Here is a 20,148-nt window from a genome sequence, read left to right on the forward strand (position 1 = left end):
AGTATTTCATATATGAACATTTTCATAATCACCTTAAACCTAATTGTTTCTTCTCTCTTAATAAAAAAATGACTTAAAACCATCACAAAACTATGAAAGCTTTCAGCATTCTAAAATGCCAGTTCAAACAGACACAGAGGGCAAAATTATTTTGAATGACATTAATGTCTTTAGAATGGCTTGGAAGGATAAAGTCAGTCTAACACACAGTGCACAAACACTTAGCTCCATACTAGTTCAATGTTTAATGCATTAAAAAACCTGCTTGTAGAGTGTATTCAAGCAGATGCTTTATTTATAATTTGTGCTTAAATCAACAGTACTTAAGGCATTTGCTTAAATGCCATCCTAAATGAAGGTGTACAAAAAGATGACAGTTGTAAGTGCTGCTTTGTCTCCTGCGTGGGAAATGAAGAAGTGTGCAATACATACTAAAAATCTGAGCTTTTAATTCCTGTTTTCACCAAATGATTCTAAAGAAGGGTATGCAGCTATATACCTACGCGAAAGAATAACCAAGACAGAAACTTAAACCAATGTAATAGATTTGGAATTAAAAAAAAAAAAGAAAAAAAAAGTATTCCCAAAGGAACTTGTTTATGTGTTAACTGTTTCCTAATTACTGAATTTCACTATAGAGAAATTTCCCAGAAATTCCTAATTAGAAGGAAAATTTGATGAAGGATTGCTACACTTTACCATTTTAGTCTTGTGAAGTCTTGAACAACTGAATCTCTACAACCAGACTTGTGAATGCGCTTTTATATCATTTTATATATAAAATATCCATTTATTATTTTAGATGTCATATATAAATAGATAAATGAATATAAATGAAGACACTACATATAAAATGGCTTTTGTACATGAATTGAAACAGCATGCACTTTGCTCCAATCCCTTCCCTATTGTCTGTTTTCACAGTTATGCAGAAAGAGAAATAAACAAGGCTGAGCAGAGAGGAAGCAGGAATGTGAACCTCTGAGAAGGCTGACAAAACCCCTCCCAGAGCAGTAACCAAAACGTGGCAGGCATTTGAATATGGGAGTTGTTATTCTGTCTTTCTTAGGCTGCCTAAAAGCAAAGTGTGTGCTTAGAGAGTCTTTGCAGAGCTTGTTTTCTATTTCTTTATGTTTCTTTTTTGCTACTACAGAATCTCCAAAGGGGGAAATGCAGACTAGAAAGTCCACCTAAATCTGGCTGGATGCAGAAGGACATCCCAGCCCGACTGGCCAGTCCCACTGTACAAGGGCCTGGACTGCATCTGGAATATGCTTTGAAACCAGCAGCCTGTAAAACAGCACCTAAAGGCTGCCCAGGCTCAGTGACCAAATGGACCAGCCTGGAGAACATTAAGGGACGACAGTTCACGGAGGGTGGAAAAGCCAGCAGATGTGTCATTACTTGATGTAATAGAACAGCAGTAGGAAAAAAGCTATAGGAATTAACAAAGCAAACAAATTAACAAAGGAAATTAACAAAATACAGGCCAAATTCCAAGATGGCAAGTCATCTATTCAGTAATATACAATATCCAATTAAAAGACACTTTAATTTACTGTCATAACCTTCCTCCTCCAAGTTGTTTTTTGTTTTAATTTGACAAAACATACGCACGGGGATTTTATTTCTCCCCACTGACATTATTAGCAATCCTAACTTTAAGAACGCATTGGTTTAAATACAATTATAGTTTGCAGATGTTTTCTAATTCCTGGAACTTACAACCTCTGAATGGTTGTTCTTTCACTTTCACAATCTTTGTTGGTCTAAAACAGGAGAATGAAACTTCAGTATCACGTTCCTGGAACAGTGATATGAAGGGCACTATGGTGAATATCATCACTGTTACCAGATTCTTAGAAAGTGACTGGAAATGCAGGCAAACTCTTAAACTTCACATCAGCCAAACCTGTGCTGCCAGCTGGAAGGCAACAACATGCACCCTGAATATCTCTTAGCTGTGTCCAATTACCTCATCACAGCAACAAGTATCTACTTATCAGCCACTGTTTTGAACAGAGATATCCAAATCATCTCATCTTGCAACTGCCGAGACATCATGTAGCCAGTACCTGAAAGTCTTTCCCGAATGTCCCGGCTGAAATGGGCTTCCCTGTGAGTAAAGCTGCTGGTTTCCTGCTGTGGATGCTGATGCCATCATTTTTTTATCTGCTACAAAAGGAAAACAAATCACAGAGTTTAGGGGATGAGAAAATTAAGGCAAAATTATTTAATGAGAATTGCCATGTATATATGCAGCAGGGATTTTTCTTTCCTTCTTAAACACTGATGAAGAAGCCCTATGGAACACATTAAGAATGACACAGAAGGGCTATTTGACAAGTCAGTACGAAACAAGAGGCACAGCTGGTTTGTGTCTACTTCATACCCGCTTCCCAGGATGTACCTCATTTATGCTATTGTTTGCATGGAACATAACACTGGTACGTGCCCTCCAACCATGCAGCCCAGACCTTCTCTGTGCCCGCTGGAAGCTGCTCCTGACCACATAGACATGAGGAGGAATGGGACACAGAGAGTGGGTCTGGCCGAAGCAGACAGTGATGGGTGCGTGGGTCCCAAGTGGGTAGTGATGGGTGTGTGTGTCCCAGGTGGGCAGTGATGGGTGCCTGGGTCCTAGGTGGGCAGTGATGGGTGTGTGGGTCCCAGGTGGGCAGTGATGGGTGTGTGGGTCCCAGGTGGGCAGTGATGGGTGTGTGGGTCCCAGGTGGGCAGTGACGGGTGCCTGGGTCCCAGGTGGGCAGTGATGGGTGCCTGGGTCCCAGGTGGGCAGTGATGGGTGCGTGGGTCCCAGACGGGCAGTGATGGGTGTGTGGGTCCCAGATGGGCAGTGATGGGTGCGTGGGTCCCAGACAGGCAGTGATGGGTGTGTGGGTCCCAGATGGGCAGTGATGGGTGCGTGGGTCCCAGATGGGCAGTGATGGGTGTGTGGGTCCCAGCTACAGACTGGAAAGGGGAAAAACAAAGTCTTCTGGAAGAAAGATGGGAGAGTCTGCCCAGGGGAATGGAGGAATGCCACATGAAACAAGCCTGGTCTGAAGAAGCAGCTCCAGAAGAAGCCCTCCAGGGCTGCTGCTGATTGCAGCCTCTTTACACTGAGGTAGTGGCTGAGGCCTCAGACGCCCCTGGGTTGAACATCCCAAGGAATAGTGTCAGAGTCCCTGTCCTGATCAGCTGACAGCCAGAGAGGAACACGCAACGCTTGGTGGCACATCTGTAGACCTGTGGGTGACCACCTGCAAGCCTGGGTGATACTGCAGCCCCCACCTGCATTTCCATCTCACAGGTGGCTACAGGCACTTTGCTTTTGAGTGTCCCCAAGGCTGTGGCGGCACAAACCACTGGTTTCTCACAGATTTTGCTGTCCTATATGTGGCTTGAGAGAGCCATGAGATAGGATGCAAGCATCCCAGTGGGGTGTAAAACAGACTAGCACAGTGAATAAGGCACATATGGAGAAGCCATTAACTTTTATAGTCTACTGTTAATTAGAAATCAATCTCTAATTGAATGAAATGAGATTGGGTGAACAATGCCATTTGGTCCCTTAATTTAATTTTCTGCCACTGGATCATTCCAAAGCCCAGGGAAACCTCGCTACGACTACTTTTCTTAAACTAATTTAAAGGTCTGATACACCACCCTTTATTCACTTTCCCCATCTTCCCTTACCACCTCCAAGTACAGAACATCCTGCAACATGCTGATGGCTCTGCAACCATTTGTTGCCACATACCTCTGACTGGCCTAGAAACCAGGTCTGCCTGCTCACATTCCCCTTCGCTCTTTTCAGATTCCCACTCATTTCACAAGGTGCTCTCCTGGACTAAAGACCCACTCAGCTCACAACTAACAGAAGCATGTTTGAGTTTCCCCTAGCTTTTAGAGACCTTGTGAGTGTGACTCATCAAAGGCATCCAATATACACCAGATCTCTGTCATCTAAGTTCTTATTAATGTTATGTTCCTAACAAGAACCGAAGCTCGCCTTCCAAATAAAAAAGTCACCTCAAATTACCTCACAGGAACGCTGGAGAAGAAACATGTCTGCCACTGATGCAAGCTGTCATTGCTTTTCCTCTGTAATGTATAAATGTGTAGAAATTCCTCACTGGTTACATGTCACCCTGCACAGACACTGAGTCTGGGCTGCAAACCTACGCTCTCGTATAAAGAAAAAGGGAAAAATGGGGACAAGGTCTAGAGAAGGTCACATATGTGGTAGGAAGGATTGAGAATGGGTTGCAACATCTCTGAGAAGGACAGATGATTTTGCTTTCTTTTGTAGTAATGTCATTCTTGCATGAGATGTCCCATTTTCTAAGGCCAGCCTTTACAGGGATACCAAACTCTCAGGGTTGGAAGAGACTGAGCCAAAATCCTGGGGGTACTTTAGGTATTTGAGAACAAGTCGCCAGCAAAATGGAGAGTGACCTAAATGAACTGGAATTCCTCAAGTGGAGCAGAGTTGCCATGGCAGCTTCCATGGTCTGTGCCACAGGATGGGGCCAAGACAAAAGGAATGGCTACACTAATCGCAAAGGCTTATTCGGCTTTAAAATCTCTTTCCTGAGTTTCACTGAATGCTCTTCAGCCTCTGAATCTGGCCCACATCTCTTCCAGCTGCAGTCCCACTCAGGACTTCACACGCTACTTCTCTCACCTTTGGTACAGCACTGAAAACCTATTTTTATTTGGTGTTTTTAACATGCATCCTTAGACTTGTTTCCCTCTAAACCCCATCACTGTACTGGTCAATGACATGTCCTTCTCCCATGAGGACCAGAGTTTCTGCCTGTAGAATGAAGATCTCTGTAAGACCCACATCATCCTGTGCTTCAAGGCATTTGCATGAACCCGTGAAGCCAGGCTTCCTCTCCCCACGTTCGTTTTTTAATTACGTGTGGCCACTGTATGGAATTATGGCAACAATCTCCCTATGTCAAAGCTGTATTTTTACAGAACATAGCAGAGAATGAGATCGAGTATGAATGTAATGCAAATGTCTTGCAGGCAGCATGCAGGTTTGTCAATATTGTTTTTGGACAGTGTATCTCATCTCTGTGAACCATCTCTTTTTATCATTCAGAGAAGACCTTGATCACAGCTCCCAGGAGAAATTTAGACAGCGTGAATGTCCCAAAAAAAGCATAGCCTGTAAATTGATAAGAATGAAAAGACAAATGGCATTTCCAAGAACATAACCTCCCAGCTACCTCACAGCTTGATAGACCCTTAACCCTAACCCCTCCCCACAAACAGTTGAGAGCTGCCTGAAAAAAAGCCAATAAGGCAGCCAAAAAGCAGGATGTTCTTGCTTGGAAAAACATATTCTGGTGTTTAGGGTTGGAGTCTTGCTACCTTCTAATAGACCCCTTTTATGGCCTCAGCTGTTGACTTCACTGTTAGAGTAGACAGACGAGGATCAACAGGAATAACAGAGAAGTCCTAGCAACAGGAGGACAGACTATTAAGTCTGTCCTGCAGTTACAATGCCTTCTCCATTTGAAAAGGCCAAGCCAGGCACAAGAAACCAATGCAGTTAGGTCATCTCCACACACCCCTGGAGTCAAACCCTGTGGGTCGTTTCCTTCATGCACTGTGTGACACTGGCATGTTGATTTATTTAAAACAAATGTAAAAAACCTCTCTTCTTCAGTGAGGACAGTTGAGAACAATAAACAATTAATGAGTTCTTCCACAAGCAGTGGAATTAATGAGCCTGGTTTCCTACAGATATATTTCGGATGACCCCTTCAGCTGCCAGTCTTCTCAATGACTTCTGTCTGTCAGGGCAACAGGCAGTATGGCTGGGGCTAGTTGAAGTCAGTGTCATCTGTCTGACTGACAAGTTGGCTGCTACCTCTTGGAACAGGACTGGGATACTCTCCAGTGAGGGTCCTCACAGTAATTTCCACAAAATATAGAAGAATGTACTATTTCTGAGACTCCTACCACTCTTAAAAGAACTTGCCAACACGTCCAAAACTTGTGGGACAAAGAGCAAGGACTCAATGACAGGTAATGTGATTGAAGATGCCTCAACTGACCAGAAAACAAGTATATTATTACAATTCACGGCAGCATATGCACCTGAAAGCATCAGTGCAAAAGCTGGTGATCTGATAAAAAAGTGCAGGCCTATCTTAATCCAGGTCTATTTAGAGAGATGAACTCACATCTGCTGTTTAAGAAAGAAAATATATACTCTGAAATGGCAAGTTCTGCCCAGTAGGTTTAGTATCTACGAACACTGCTCAAGGTGCCCCTGTGAAATGAAAAGAGAATCAAACATAGGTAGATCTGGTGACATAAAAGCTGTCCTTCCCTCCTTGAATTTACTCCTCATCATCTTTAGGGGAGATAAAGGCAAATTCTAGGAAATGTCCTGAAGACTGACATTGCTTGGAAATTTCTCTGCCATGTTGTAGTTTCTCTTCATTCTCTCGAAGCTGTGCTACATACCATGTAACCAACCTTAACATGTATTAAAAATTAAACAGAGACGTTCACTTACAAGCAGTTATTCCAGCAAACATCTCAGCAAATCTAGGATCTCTCTCTTGGGAGAAGATTGCATCAGGTTTCTCCACAGACTTTCCACCCTCATGAACATTAGCTGGTATACTGGGAACAGGCACCTGTTGAGATACACGGAGGAATGTAATTCCCTCCATTGTATTTGACAAAAAGGAATTCAAGGAAAGTCACAATGTATTTTTAATTGTGCTGAAATCTACCATTACTATGCATTTTAAAGGATCAGAGGCACAAAAGTAAAAATTTGAGAAATTCCACCTGAGATAAGTCATAGGATGACAGCCCATCTCTTTGATGTACTTCAAGTTCTGCTTGCTGCTGCTGAAGTTGTCTGCAAAAGAGACAAAATGAATTAGTTACAAAAAACAATTAAGATGCAGGTGATTTAGTAAATCCTTTCCTGTGAGATTCATCTGTTTTCAAACGTTTTTCATTGAGAAAGGTTGTACCACAGGAATGCAACAGGGCACACGAAGTTTTGCTGGAATAGCAAGAAATGTAGGTGGGTAAGTAATGGAGGATGGAATACAGCCTCTTTATAAAGGATTTAAGAATTCACTACTAAGAAACCAAGAATGTCTCCCTCATGTTACTGAAGAATATACCAGACCCCTTCACTGATCCTGCTGAAGTAAACAGGAACCATCAGTAACATTAACACAATTACGCCAGTGAATAAGAAAATGTGATCAAAGCTCTATCTGAAGCACATCATATCAAATGGAACAACCTGTTGAGACAGAAAGAACTGCATATAAATCCTTCTTTGTAATAAAACCTGCTTTACATACTGTGGTTCTACTTTCCTCATGATCCAAGTCCAGATTCTATTCAATTTTTGAAAGCTTTTAAGGGAGTGAATGTCCAGAAATAAATTGCTTGTGCTACTATATAAAATCAAGACATTACGTAAAATCAATTTGTGTTGACAAGTGCTACAGAAAACACAAGTCTAATCAGAATTGAACAAAAAATATCCGTTGTTCAAATGAGATAAAAATCACTGGAAGTAATAAGCCTTAATCCAATTATAAGAATTTAGGAAAAATTAAATGTGGTGCAGCAACAGAAAAATACTTCAAAAGAAGCTGCCAGAGCTAATAAACATTAGGGGTCATATGGCAGAATGAAGAGCTTCAGTGGTGAAAACTCTGCAGATCCTTTAAATGCAGCTGATTTGTGTTCAGTGTCAGGCACTGTTACTTAACTACGACAATTAGCCAATACCAACAGATAAAATCATTGGAAGTCATGAGAATTAACTAACAGGCCGCCTGTAGGGACAGCATACAAGTGGTTGTAAGTCAGGCATATTCACATTCGACATGTGTAAATATTGCTTATTTATAAAAATCTACACATCTTTTATATAGTTGTAGTAAATCTATAAGCACAGTGATCTTCTGAATCCACTTCTTCACTTGCTCTTTTTAATTCTGAAAGGACAAAAATTCAAAGCTCCCAATTAAAAAAAAAAAATCAGAGACAGTTATATTAATCGTTGCTATTGGAAATTTTGATGGTACTGTAACAAAACTTCTACACAAAAAGCCACTGTGTAGTACAGTTTATCAGAAATAAAACCCAATCTGTTGGAAATGAAAGGCAAAAGAGCTACTGATGCTTCAAGACCAGAATTTTACTATTGAAATGTGAACTTATGCCTTCTTGTTTGGACTTATGCCATCCTCAGGTTGGGATATCAGGAACCTCATTTATCTGAACGCAGGTTTGTGGGATTGTTTGCGGACAGACAAACTCAGCTCTGTCCTAATGCCAAGCTGGCCCTTGTCTGGGCATCATCCATACCATGGAGAAGGCAGAGTCCCTTGCGCTGGACCGGCTCATAACCATTAACCATAACCATTACTTCTGGCCTGAGGATGTGCAGGTAGCCTCTCTGCAAGGCTTTAGTCAGTTAGCAAAGAAGATATAAACTCCCCAAATCACACTAATGCTCAGAGATTTGGATAAGATTGGAGTTGGACTGACAAGAAAGTAAGCTCAAGGCTTGCAAATGATACTTGCCAGTGGCCACAATTCCTGTATGCTTCTGGCATACAGGAAAAAACATCTAAAGAGACAGGAATTAAACACCACATGGGTTTTCTCCCAGAGAGACACCAATGTGATGGGCAGTAATAGATGAGATTTTGCAAAAGAGCAAGGTAATGGCTTTGAAAGTCTGCAAAATTAGAATACATTTTTCGCCACAGCCTTGTATTTTAGATTCTTATCCAAACCTTCTTTTTAAATCTTGAACTAGATAGATTCAAATGTCAAAATACTGAGACAAACTTGCAGACAAAGTCAAATGTCAAATTAGGCACAAACTGACAGGAATGTGAGGGACCACTCAATGAAGTAAGTAGTAGATTTTTCCACCCTTTGATGCTTTTCCAGGAGACATTTTGCTCAGACACCAGTTACTGGGCTCCATGGTAAACTGGACAAAAATCTGTGACCTACAACAAACAGAAGATTGGAGTAGATGGCCAAAAGCCTTCTTCTAGTCTTCTGTGTAAGAACACATAATATACAGAATCACTTCTGTCCTACGAGTAACATGCAGCAGATATAACTCCTCCAGGTCATTAGAGAGCCACGGATGTTCCATGTTATTTTAGTACACAGAAAATTCCTAAAAATTACCACTGGAATGCAAAGAAATTCTTTGTTCGCAAGCATAAAATGCATAGTTTTCCAACAGAACTATGGGAGGTAATTTAATCACAGCAAATCTATGGGGAAGTTTTTCTAAATACCACCCTGTGGACAATAAACACCCATTAAATCCTGTTGTTAACGTGAAAGCTAATTACACTGTTTCATTTGTTTTTATTACCAGTGACTTGGTGTGTGTGTCAATAAACAGCACATTAGGTCTCTTCTGTTCCGTATAAAGTATGTTTTCTTGATTCAGCCATATACATACAAATGAGCCAAACAAAACAGCATACTTACTAGTTATTTGTTTTGTAGGCACTTCTAACTTAGTGCTCCTTCACCCTTCTCTATCTTTCATCTCTAATACTCCTTAAGCTGCAGTACAATATAAATACCAGGTTGCGTTAACAGCCCTGAACTTTGGGAACCACCTCCCAAATCCAGCTCCTATAAAACAGAAATACTTAAGTGTATCTTCACTGAGCTCTGCGCAAGTTGTGCTGCACTTAAGATTGAAATGCAAAGCCAGGTTAGCATCTTCTGCTGTTTGCTGCTACTGCATAAATAGTGCAAAAGATGCTTGAAACCCGAAAGAAACGGTGCAGGAATTCATGGACCAGCTGAGCAGGGAGAGCTGAGTGCTGCTGTCGTGGTTGCTTCAGACTGAACAGTGAACACACGTTGGTCCCTTCAGTCATCCAGCTGCTAGATTGTTTGTTTAAAGATGATAAAGAACAAGGGATTATTATTGATTTGGGCAAAACTCGAACTGCCTTTTGACTTTTAAACCAAAATTCAAACTATCCTTGGTTGCAATTTCAGTTTCACAGCTTCAAGGAGTAAATGCAAGAGGTATTTCCTGGCTTTACAGGACACCCAACACAGCAAGTAAGGGATTGTCTGGGTCAACAGAGGACTCTGCCTGTACTGCAGGAACTCCTGGCTCACCCACAGGTTTGGTATGGAACAGGAAAAGCCCTTGGCTTGAACAAGGAATGGTTCAGCAGCTCTGAAGGTTTTAATAGTTAATTCAAATTTACTTCACTAGATGTATTTGGAGGAAAAGGGAAGATTTGACACTGGGGAGAATTTCAGCCAAATTAATCTCTCTCCATGAGCACTGAAGTCACCTGTTCTTTTTCCAGGCATCAGAGTGACCAAAAAAGGATTCGAGCTTTAAAATTAACAGTCTCTATGGTGGGAGAGAAACAATACTGTATCCCTACCAAGCTATTTTTATGTATCACAGGGACACGTGCTTCCCGTGTCTGGCTTGGACAACAAAAGCCTTGGGACTGCCGTTGGAAAATCCTCTTTCAGAAACACCCAAAATCTCCCTAATTTAGCTTATAGCTTCAATTCACCCCCGTGAAAGGGTCCGTCTTACTCCAGCCTTGAGGGATCAGGCTGCCCCAGAGATGGCACAGGGATCACAAGAACCTAAGTCTTTAGGACCACTACCATGGGCTGGAATTTTGTCAGAATAGTTGATCTTTTTAGTACTCTGGCCCATGAAAATTGGAGACAGGAAGCATCTCTCCCACAGTGTGAGCCGATTCACCATTAGGCTGCTCCAGCAGTGACCTCTGCCAGCTCACTCCAAAGCAAAGATCTTAGGACAACTGTAGGATTCAGAAACTCATGCAGAGCAACACAGGGCTTTGGGGCTTACAAAAATGAAACAGCAGAATTTCCAAAAAGGTCAGAAAAAAAAAAATAAAATATCTCTCAAACACTGCTCTAGGTGTATGTTAAATAAACACTGATCACAATTACTATTTCTTTTTGGAAATCAAACAGTCCCAACTACACAGGAAGATGTGGTCAAACAGGGACTCTTCAGCCGAACCCAGCACAAATGCTGAACGTTTAATGCTTCACTTCTGCAGGAAGTTTCTCTTGGATGACTACACCCAAGTAAAACTCAGCAAAGTTTGCTTTTCTTTTATTTTTTGCAAGGAACTGGGTGAACATTTGAACCTAATGTTTCGTTATCCTTCCGCACAAAATGCAAGTTTGGAAAGTCGACTGAAGCTCTAAAGGAGGATCTTTATTTAAGAAAATCAAAACAAAACAAAACAGCCAAACCAACAAAAATAAAAATCAAGTAATCCTTCCACAACTGGAACCACCACTGCCCTCTACAGTCTTTTGGGAAAATGCTGTTCACCGGCCAATGCAAAATGAGAGCTATTCCATTAACAGAAACACAGATATGCGTACTGTGGCATCAAACTAACTTAAAAAATGATTGAATCCTTTGTCTTTACAACTTTATGCTGAATTTTTAACTGCCTCATGCCTTTATTTTATGGAACTGGCTAGGATACCACAGCAAAAAGTCAAATGGAAATGCGTCTCCGTGCAGAAGTGCCCAGAACCGTGCGGTGGAGGCTGCCCTTGGGCTCCATGAGAAGCCCTTTGCTGGACCCCGAGCATCTGGTACTCGCACCGAGACGTGGAGACGGCCCCGCGCACCGGGGTCGGTGCCAAACAACCAGCCCCAGCAGGAGCTTCATGAGGAGGCGGAAATCAACAGTTACCATGGCGTGCAACTCCCCGAGGCATGTAGGAAATCAGAAGTCAAAACATGACCCAAAATGTGCAAAAAATATAAATAAATACAGAAAAACAGGCAGGAACAGCAGCACATTACAGTAAGTCCTCTTTGGAAATCTGTCTGTGAAGTGGGAGAGAAGAGGGGAGGGAAAAACAGAAAACATTTTGAATAATGCATTCTTTCTACTATTCAAAAGCAGATGTATAATGTGTCGTATCTTGCCATAGGACTAGAACATTTTCTACATGACAGGAAAGAGGGAACATCCTCTGTGAAAGCAGCAGCGGGCAACTTCCATATTAGGCCAACATTTCTGGGTTGTTATTCAAGCCTTAGCAAGAGAGATATAACAAGAGCCAGAAGCTGGCACGGTCCTGTTCATCACAGCAAGTGCTGCGATGCCAAGCTGAACAGTATAGTGGAGGCTCGGAAAAAAACATTCCAAGAGTCAGCACAACATAAGTCTACAGCCCCGCTTTTTGATCTCTGGACTCTTGGGAACAAAGCACAATTAAGCCAGCCTGGGACAGATTTCAGAAGTCGCTTTTTATTTTGCAGGCCTGTTTTTGCATATACAAATTATTTGGAAAAGAAATATGGGACAGGAGAAATGTGGAAATATCTATTTAGATGCACAGTGCAGACAGGGAGATATTTAGCTGTCTCATTTCAAGACACATTTGCTTGTTTTCAATGAGCTTAACCATTCAGTTGTTTAAGCCCGACTTTTTGGGCATGCAGAAAAAACTGAGCAAAACAATCATGATGCTGGGTTTCAAGTGAGTGAAAGCACAGCCATTCTAGTCCAGGTATGTGTCATATCCAAAGGATCAAGTCTAGAAACACCCAGGGACACTTACTAGCTTGCTAAGTTCAAATGCCAAAGCCGCAGGGGTTTGGTTTTGCAAGTGGAGCTCTCAGCATGCATCTCTACTAGCAGAATACTCCTTCAGCATTTCCATTACGCAGCCTAACAGGTTGAGATCTTAAAATCAATAATTTCTTCTGAGCTAAAAACTTGGCAAAAAAAATACCTTTGGTCAGACCAGAAGCAGATTTTCTTTTAGAAATCGATTAAGTTTATATTGGAAAGAAGAAATATTTATAAAAAAAACCTCACACTACAAAGCGATGGCTTTATCAAGGCCAGATCAGTTTCTGCAGTTATTGGCTCAGAACTCAGAAGGCTCCAAAAGCAACTCTGCTCAGTTACACGGTGACGAATCTCCACTGTACTCCTAGGGTGACCTCCTCCTAAAAGGTCCAACAACAGATTCTTGAAAATATTAACTCAAAGGCAGGATGATTTAACTTCCGTCTTAAGATAAGGGCTTGGATCTGTCCCCGTACTTGGGGATATTCCACCAGATCTTAAACTGAGTATGAGAAACCTCTCCCACTCAGGGCTACTAGGAAATAGTTTTGCCTTAAGTGTACCCACAGCTCAAGGCGAAGATGCCCAGAACTATGGAATGGTATGATCACCATGAGCACAGACACACCATTTTCTCTTTGGATTAGGAATCAGGCTAACGTTCCTCCAGTATCAGGACAGCTGCTCTGGTGCTGGAAGCTCTGTGCTAGTTTAAGGCAGCCTGGACCAAGATCAATGGGCTTGTCTAATGACATAACAGATAAGAGACGTTTCTCCCCCAGCACAGCCAAGGCCCTGGAAGCATCGCAGCATCATGACACAGAGAATCAGCTACGCTGTGAGATTTTGTGATGTAGAAAAACCCTGTTACAGACTGTGCTGTCACAGAGAAAGAAATGTAGCTAGAAACAGGCTACCAAAAAATCTGAATGTGCTTTACAGCAAAAACCAATGCTTATATTCTTTCGCAACCACATACGCGAGCGTCTGCAGAGGTACATACTTCACATTAGTGTTGGTGCAGATGATGTATTCAATCTCATCGGAATAAGGATTCTGAAATGTGAAGCTGCTGGTTCTGATCAGCATCCATTCCCGGTTTTTGGTACGAAAACGATACATCACAGAGAGGACCTGACCTTTCAGCTTCACAACCTGCAAAACCATTTGGAAAGGTTAATAAAAGGAGATTGCTACCTGCTGTGCAAGTGAATAGTAAATAGCAGTAACTGGTGTGTTTTAAACTTGAGTTACAGAAACTATGGACACAGCAGGGAGATTCTTAATTTGAAGAGAATAAACAAAATATGATTCATATTTCAAGCTATTTCCTTCAGAATGAAACCCTCACGCTTTGTTGTGCAAAATGCCACTTTCCAGGCTACATATAAGAACAACACAGATTCAGGACAACAATCAGGTTGTGCTGTTATCCCAATGGGGAAGATTTAAGGAGGTTTTAATATGGAGCACATATTGAGATATCGACTGAAACCAAACTGAGGATCTTTTAAATGTTTATCAGTAAACCATAAACCAAACATTGCAGCTGAAACAAAAGCCCACAAGAAGAAACATTTTGACGTTGGCTATCTGATGTTCTGCACAGATACCTAGCTATGCAATTCATACATGTGATATACCAAATCACACATCAACATTTAGGATAATAATTAAGATTTTTATTTTTGGAAACCATATGTAGTAGTTTTTTGGCTTTGTTTGTGTGTTTGTTTTGCCTTTTTCTTTTTGTCCCCAACACATTCTAAGACCATCTACAATGGCAAAGCGCTAACAAGAAACACGTGCTTCTGTCTTTCAAAACACGAAAGAGTGAGCCAGCCTTTGAATGGAGAACACCAATAAGTCACTGCCCATTTTAATAGTATTAGTGAAAACGTAAAGCAAATACTTTGCTTGGACAGCCTATTCATCTATGACTAAGAATTCTGGCAATATTCAGTTCAAATTCTGTCTTTGGTAGCTTAAGTTTCGTTGAAGTCAATAGTTGGGCATCAAGTGAGAAGCAGCAGTATGCTCAAAATAATACCTGCACGCTGGCACTGTAACTGCCTTTTACGTATCATCTAATAACCTTGGTTTAAGTCAGAAGAAAACTTACATGGTTTCAAGTCACTGAGCTGGCACTTACCTGGGCTATCTGTGCTTATTTTTGATTGCTTGTCCACCAAGCTATATCAGGGGAAGGAAAGAGAATGGCTACTGCAAATAATTGCCACATCTCATTGTGGATTCTTAATGCGTATCCACTGGTATTTTTTATTAGCTATCTGCAGCCTGCATTGCCTACAAGTAGAAAACCCAGTATTCACCCTCTGTCTTTATCAACAAGCAACTGGATTAGGAAAAATGCTCCAATTCTGGGGTTTTTTTGTCCAAAGGTCTGCATTTCAAAGTGATTGATTGGATACTGGATTAAATTGAAATAATGCAAATAGAAGACACAAAAAGCTTTAGCGATGCCCAGGAAAGTTCAAAATAATACTGAGCTAAATGCCTTTTTTTTTAAAGAGAAAAAAAAGCCAAACTTTTGTAGTTTGAGTTCAGTGAGTAACATTCTTTTATCAGCAATTTTCTACCACCACACCCAGGGTAAAAAAAACACAGTGCTTGTGTAAAAGTGTCCAATCTGAACAGCATCCTACTGGATATCATATAGCTGGATTCTGGATCCTTTGATACCAAACTCTATTTGTTGATCTTGGCCTTGTGACTATCTTATTCTGGACTGATTTTCCCACCCTGATGAATGAATTTATCCTCCCAAGGAAGTCAAAGCTTTGGGATGGATACTGGCAATAGACCAAAAACTGCAAAACCCTCCCTCCCTCCTCTGTTATGCACCAACCTGGTTCTGATACTGTCAGCAAATTAGAAATATCGAGTTTTCAGAGATTTTATTGGAAATCACAGTTACCTTTTAAATGAAAATATTTCTGAGGCCCAACTAACAATAATAAAACAAACCGCAGTGGTCTATTGTCCTAACGTCTGAATTAAGCAAACACTAATTCTGTAATAATATATAAAGCATAGAGACTGCTGGTGGGAAAATCCTGAACTGTCTAAAAACAGTGCACGCAAACAAGATAGTGCAAAAAATGTCAAAGTTAATGTTTAACCTTTACTTTCTTACATTCTTTGCAAATAAAAACCACCTGGTGCATAGCTCAACTGTTTGCTTCAGTCTTTTATTACATGACTGAAATAACAGCCCAAATCACATCGCTACTGTACCGAACAAAAATATACTGAAAGAGGAATTGCCTACCAAAGAAACGGCACAATATTTTCATAGATTTGACACAGGTCGAGTGAGCAGGAGCTTTCACTTCTGATCTACATTTTTTCCTGCAGTCTTTTTGCACAACCTTAAGCAAATAATGTAGGTCCCTGATCCAGCAAATCATTTATGCACTCGGTTCACAGTGAGCAGTGACAGCGAAGTCCACAGCAGCTGAGCCTGAGGATGCACCAGCATCTCGCTGTCGGCAAGCACAGCGAGGACCAAGTCATTAACTGGAATGGTAGTTAGTCAGCCCTTCTGAGCCCCAGGCCATCACTGTAGAGATGGATGTTTGATGTGTTATTATCCAGCAGCTCTCTGGATAAGTTATTGGAACCAATCATCTGGGTGTTTGTGATAAACAGCGTACGTGTTCTCGCTGCTGTTCCTGAGCCACTGATGTGACCAGGCAGAAGTTCGGGGAGCTGAACCAGCTGAAAGCCAGTCCCATGCAAAAGCGATTAGTTCCTTAGCTCTCCCACCCAGCACGTCCATCCATGCCAGTGTAAGGACAGTAGAGAGAGTGGGGAAGAAGTGAGGGAGGAGAAAAGTGGGAACAGGACCTGACTCCTGGTGACATGTTACCATCAGGTAGGTTCACCTGCAGCATCACAGCCCCAGCCATGGTGGGGCAGAGAAGATGACTGGGAGTGGTGACCTCTTCCAAGCATCTGGCTCTTCACAGGCTCCTGCCAGTGAATCAACATCTTGAATTTAAAAGGTCTTTAGCTGCTGTTTGAACTCAGTCCGTTCAAGGGACACAGGTGTGGATGCAGAGCGCTCTCATAGTCTTTTCTGCCTGCTCAGCAGTGGGGTGGTAGTCTCCACTTGAGGGAAGGGCTGGGGAGAAACAGCTCAAGAGTACTGATACCTTACACTATCTCAAATGCTTCTTTAGGAACCAAAATCTCCATTTCACAGTCTGTTCCATCGTAACAGAACAGCATTTAGTTGTTTTCCCCAGAGAGGCTTTTCAAGCTCCATTTTTGCATGCCATGCCTGAATAAATAGTTGGCTATACAAATGATTTTAGAAGTCACATCATATCCATGTAACACAGCTGAAAATACATCTCAGCATCTGATGCAGGATGGATCAAGAAATCTTGGTTGAGCTATAGGCTTTTGCCAGAAAATCTGGAACCAGTTAGATCATCTGAACCTCAGTAATGGGTTAAACATGCTATACCACGCTTTCTAGTGCAGTCGGGAAGGTGCTGAAAAGACCAGCAACAAGCAGAAGGTTTGGGGAAAGTACTTCTACTGTATGTCCCAGATTAATCTGAAATAAAAAGTTCTACAGCAGAATAAATGCCTTTGATATAGCTGATGTAAATGCGGCCCACTGTAAAAACTAATCCAGATCAGTAACTCTTTCCGTATGTTGTATTTCTTTTGCCTACATTTCAATTCCTAATAGGGAGAAGGGGCAAAGTCTCTATTGATGTAAAATGGTGTAACTCCATTAAAATATGAAGCATCTATGTTAGCAGAGAATTTAGGCCATAAACAATCCAGCATTACAGAGCATAACTGCTTTCAAATCAACAAACCACCTTGGAACGTAAATGTGCAGTGAACACTCAATTAATTTTTTGTAAAAAGAAAACAAAATGTATAACTAGGTGACTTATTTCTGAAAATGCAGACAACACATACTGCAGTTTAAACTAACATTTATGCAGTTTAACTGATTACTGATCAACAAATAGTTTTGTATCTTGCCGCTTCTCCTGCATAACAAAAAAAACCCCTTGAAATGTAAAATAAAAGCTACTTCTCTGAACAAAATAATAACAAAAGTACTAAATAAGTTGTGGAAGAAAAGAAGGAGGACACAGCACCTGTTGGAAACTCTCTCTCAAATGGCTTTGATCTTCAGGATGGCAGAACTCTAAAATATCTTTCCCCAGAAGATCCTAGAACAAAACACAGAGCTGTGTGAAAACTCAAACCACAACACAAACCCCTGTGCAGATCTGCAAGTAATCCTTGCAGACATTAGATCTGCTCCCCTCAATGGTCTACTCAGTTAATCAGGGATGAATCATACAAATGAGGTTTGTAGGCATCATGTCCCAATCTATATTTGTACTGCTGCGCAGATGTATGTATTTACAAACAAACTTTAAGTGATTTTTGAATAGCTGCAAAAAAGTGTCTTGAAAAGACTGACGTTCTTTAGTACAGCACATTTTATGGCACTAATTTTTGTAAAAACAGTTATTATAAAACTACCTAAAATCAAAATAAACCGGAAAAACAAATGGGTAATAAATTATTTTTGCTTCTAAACTGCAACTGTTGAGAGTTATCTGAGGAAAAGTTGTGGCAGTCAGAAGTTCATTTACTGTTCTACCCAGTTCTGTGAGTAGCCTCCTATTCAGAGGAGCAGATGTAAGCCTAAAGGAAAATAGATGCCATCAGTGACGTTTGTTTACTGTTCAGTAGATTGGCAGAAGTACAGATCTACAGGACTAAAATCCTCTTCAAGCACCGTTAACTTCCTATCACAGAAATGTCTCCGCTGGGAAGCTGTGCAAGGTTTAAAGCATCTTGCTGTTAGAATTCTAATTGGATGAAAAGCTATAAAAAGACACTGTACATAACAAAGGGGAAAACTGCACATTTACAGAGCAAAAAAAGTGAACAGCATTTAGTACATGACACATGTATTATCAGCTACAAATATTTCACTTTTGCTGCTTTTGTCTATAACATCCAAATAGAATTCTCCTCGTTAGCTCTAACCAGTCTCCACATTTACAGTGACTCACGGACCTGGGGCTGGTACCCAATGACACTGATGCACCTTGGGTCCACAAAGGTGATGACTCCATCAGAATTGTGTCTAGACAAGAACTCCGTGGGGACCGACATGCCGTTCATGTCCATGCACACTGGAGAGCTGGTTACCTACGACCAATGAAGTCCACAACATTTAGTCCACAGAACGGTCACCTTAAGTAAAATTTCATTATGTAGCTAAAGAACATAATCTGTTGGCAGAGTGCTAACTACCGAAGGAAGTCATAACGACAGCACAGATAAGTGACACAAAACAGCCTTTAGTCTAGTTTGCAGGGCAAATATCTCAGCCCATGGCACCTACCAAGGCTTAGCAGCACAGCAAGCAAACAAATACATCAGAAGTTCCCAAGAAGGAGGGATGTAGCAAGGATATAAGTAGAGCTAGATTCATCTCACTTTCTGGCACCACATTAAAATTAGGCATCTTAGTTCCTACCTTTGTTAACCAAGATACTTGCAGAGGATGATTCAGTCCACCCATTTTAGTACAGGAAGGTCAATCTCTAGAAGAGGCCAACTCGTTATATCTAGATATATCCAACAGGACCAGCTCAGACTAAACACTCAACTTTCAGGTGAGATGAACCCCACCTGAAACACCCAGAGAACCTGAACGAAGGTCTTCAGAGGCTGAGGCAGATTGTATTAAACCAGCAAGTGGCTGCTCATCATGCAAAAACACAGATCACCTATAAATGCTCCTCAAATCTCACCAGAGAGAATGATATTTTTCCAGCTCTCTGCCTGAAACCTGGGCAATCAGGTCACTTCCAATCCATTCATTCCTACTGGGGCTACAAATGAGACCACTGTTTTTCTTACAGCTTCCAGAGCTATCTCTGTTGTCAAGGTCCCAAGACAAAAAGAGCAAAATCTCTTCTTTTTTTTTCCTGTCTTAAAGCAGATTAGACAGCACAACTGTATGCAAAATGAACTGTATGCAAGCTTTCATTCTGCTGTGACAGAACAGAGTTTTTAATTAGTGCCACTTGACTTCTTTGTGATTGAGCCTACCCACAGAGCCTCCCTCACATACACCGCTGCCCCTTCTAACCTAACATGTTTTGACATTCCGCATGCTAACAATGTGATTTTCTTGGGAATCATCTTTCTTTGGCAGCTGTAACATATGAATCCCTGTAACTTCCCTCTATCCATATTATGCTCGATTATAAAAGCATGATTAACCTAAAACACATCATGCAATACATTTTTGTAGCTCTGCCATCACAGCCGAGACATACTCAGAAGTGCTAATGCAGTGAAGTGCAGGCTGTTCTCCTCCGAGGAGATGGGTTTGGCACCTGCGCTCCAATGAAAGGGTCATGCTACCTTCTCAGAAAAAGTGACGCCATCCTAGCAGATG

The 20,148-nt window shown here is 41.3% G+C and overlaps 1 protein-coding gene across 1 annotated transcript in view; it reads right to left on the minus strand.

The window, feature by feature from the left end:
• Positions 1 to 20,148, minus strand: part of ARNT2 (aryl hydrocarbon receptor nuclear translocator 2) — a gene marked incomplete at both ends in the record, with an annotated part of 97,268 nt that overhangs the window by 7,063 nt on the left and 70,057 nt on the right. Inside the window, 6 exons of the mRNA XM_080351116.1 lie at positions 2,076 to 2,175; positions 6,542 to 6,665; positions 6,823 to 6,895; positions 13,669 to 13,820; positions 17,816 to 17,890; positions 18,753 to 18,887. Of these exons, the coding sequence (XP_080207242.1) occupies positions 2,076 to 2,175; positions 6,542 to 6,665; positions 6,823 to 6,895; positions 13,669 to 13,820; positions 17,816 to 17,890; positions 18,753 to 18,887 (659 nt within the window). The remainder of the gene's footprint in view (positions 1 to 2,075; positions 2,176 to 6,541; positions 6,666 to 6,822; positions 6,896 to 13,668; positions 13,821 to 17,815; positions 17,891 to 18,752; positions 18,888 to 20,148) is intronic.

The sequence above is a fragment of the Nesoenas mayeri genome (genome assembly GCF_963082525.1).
Source record: "Nesoenas mayeri genome assembly, chromosome: 11".
NCBI classification, from domain to species: domain Eukaryota; kingdom Metazoa; phylum Chordata; class Aves; order Columbiformes; family Columbidae; genus Nesoenas; species Nesoenas mayeri.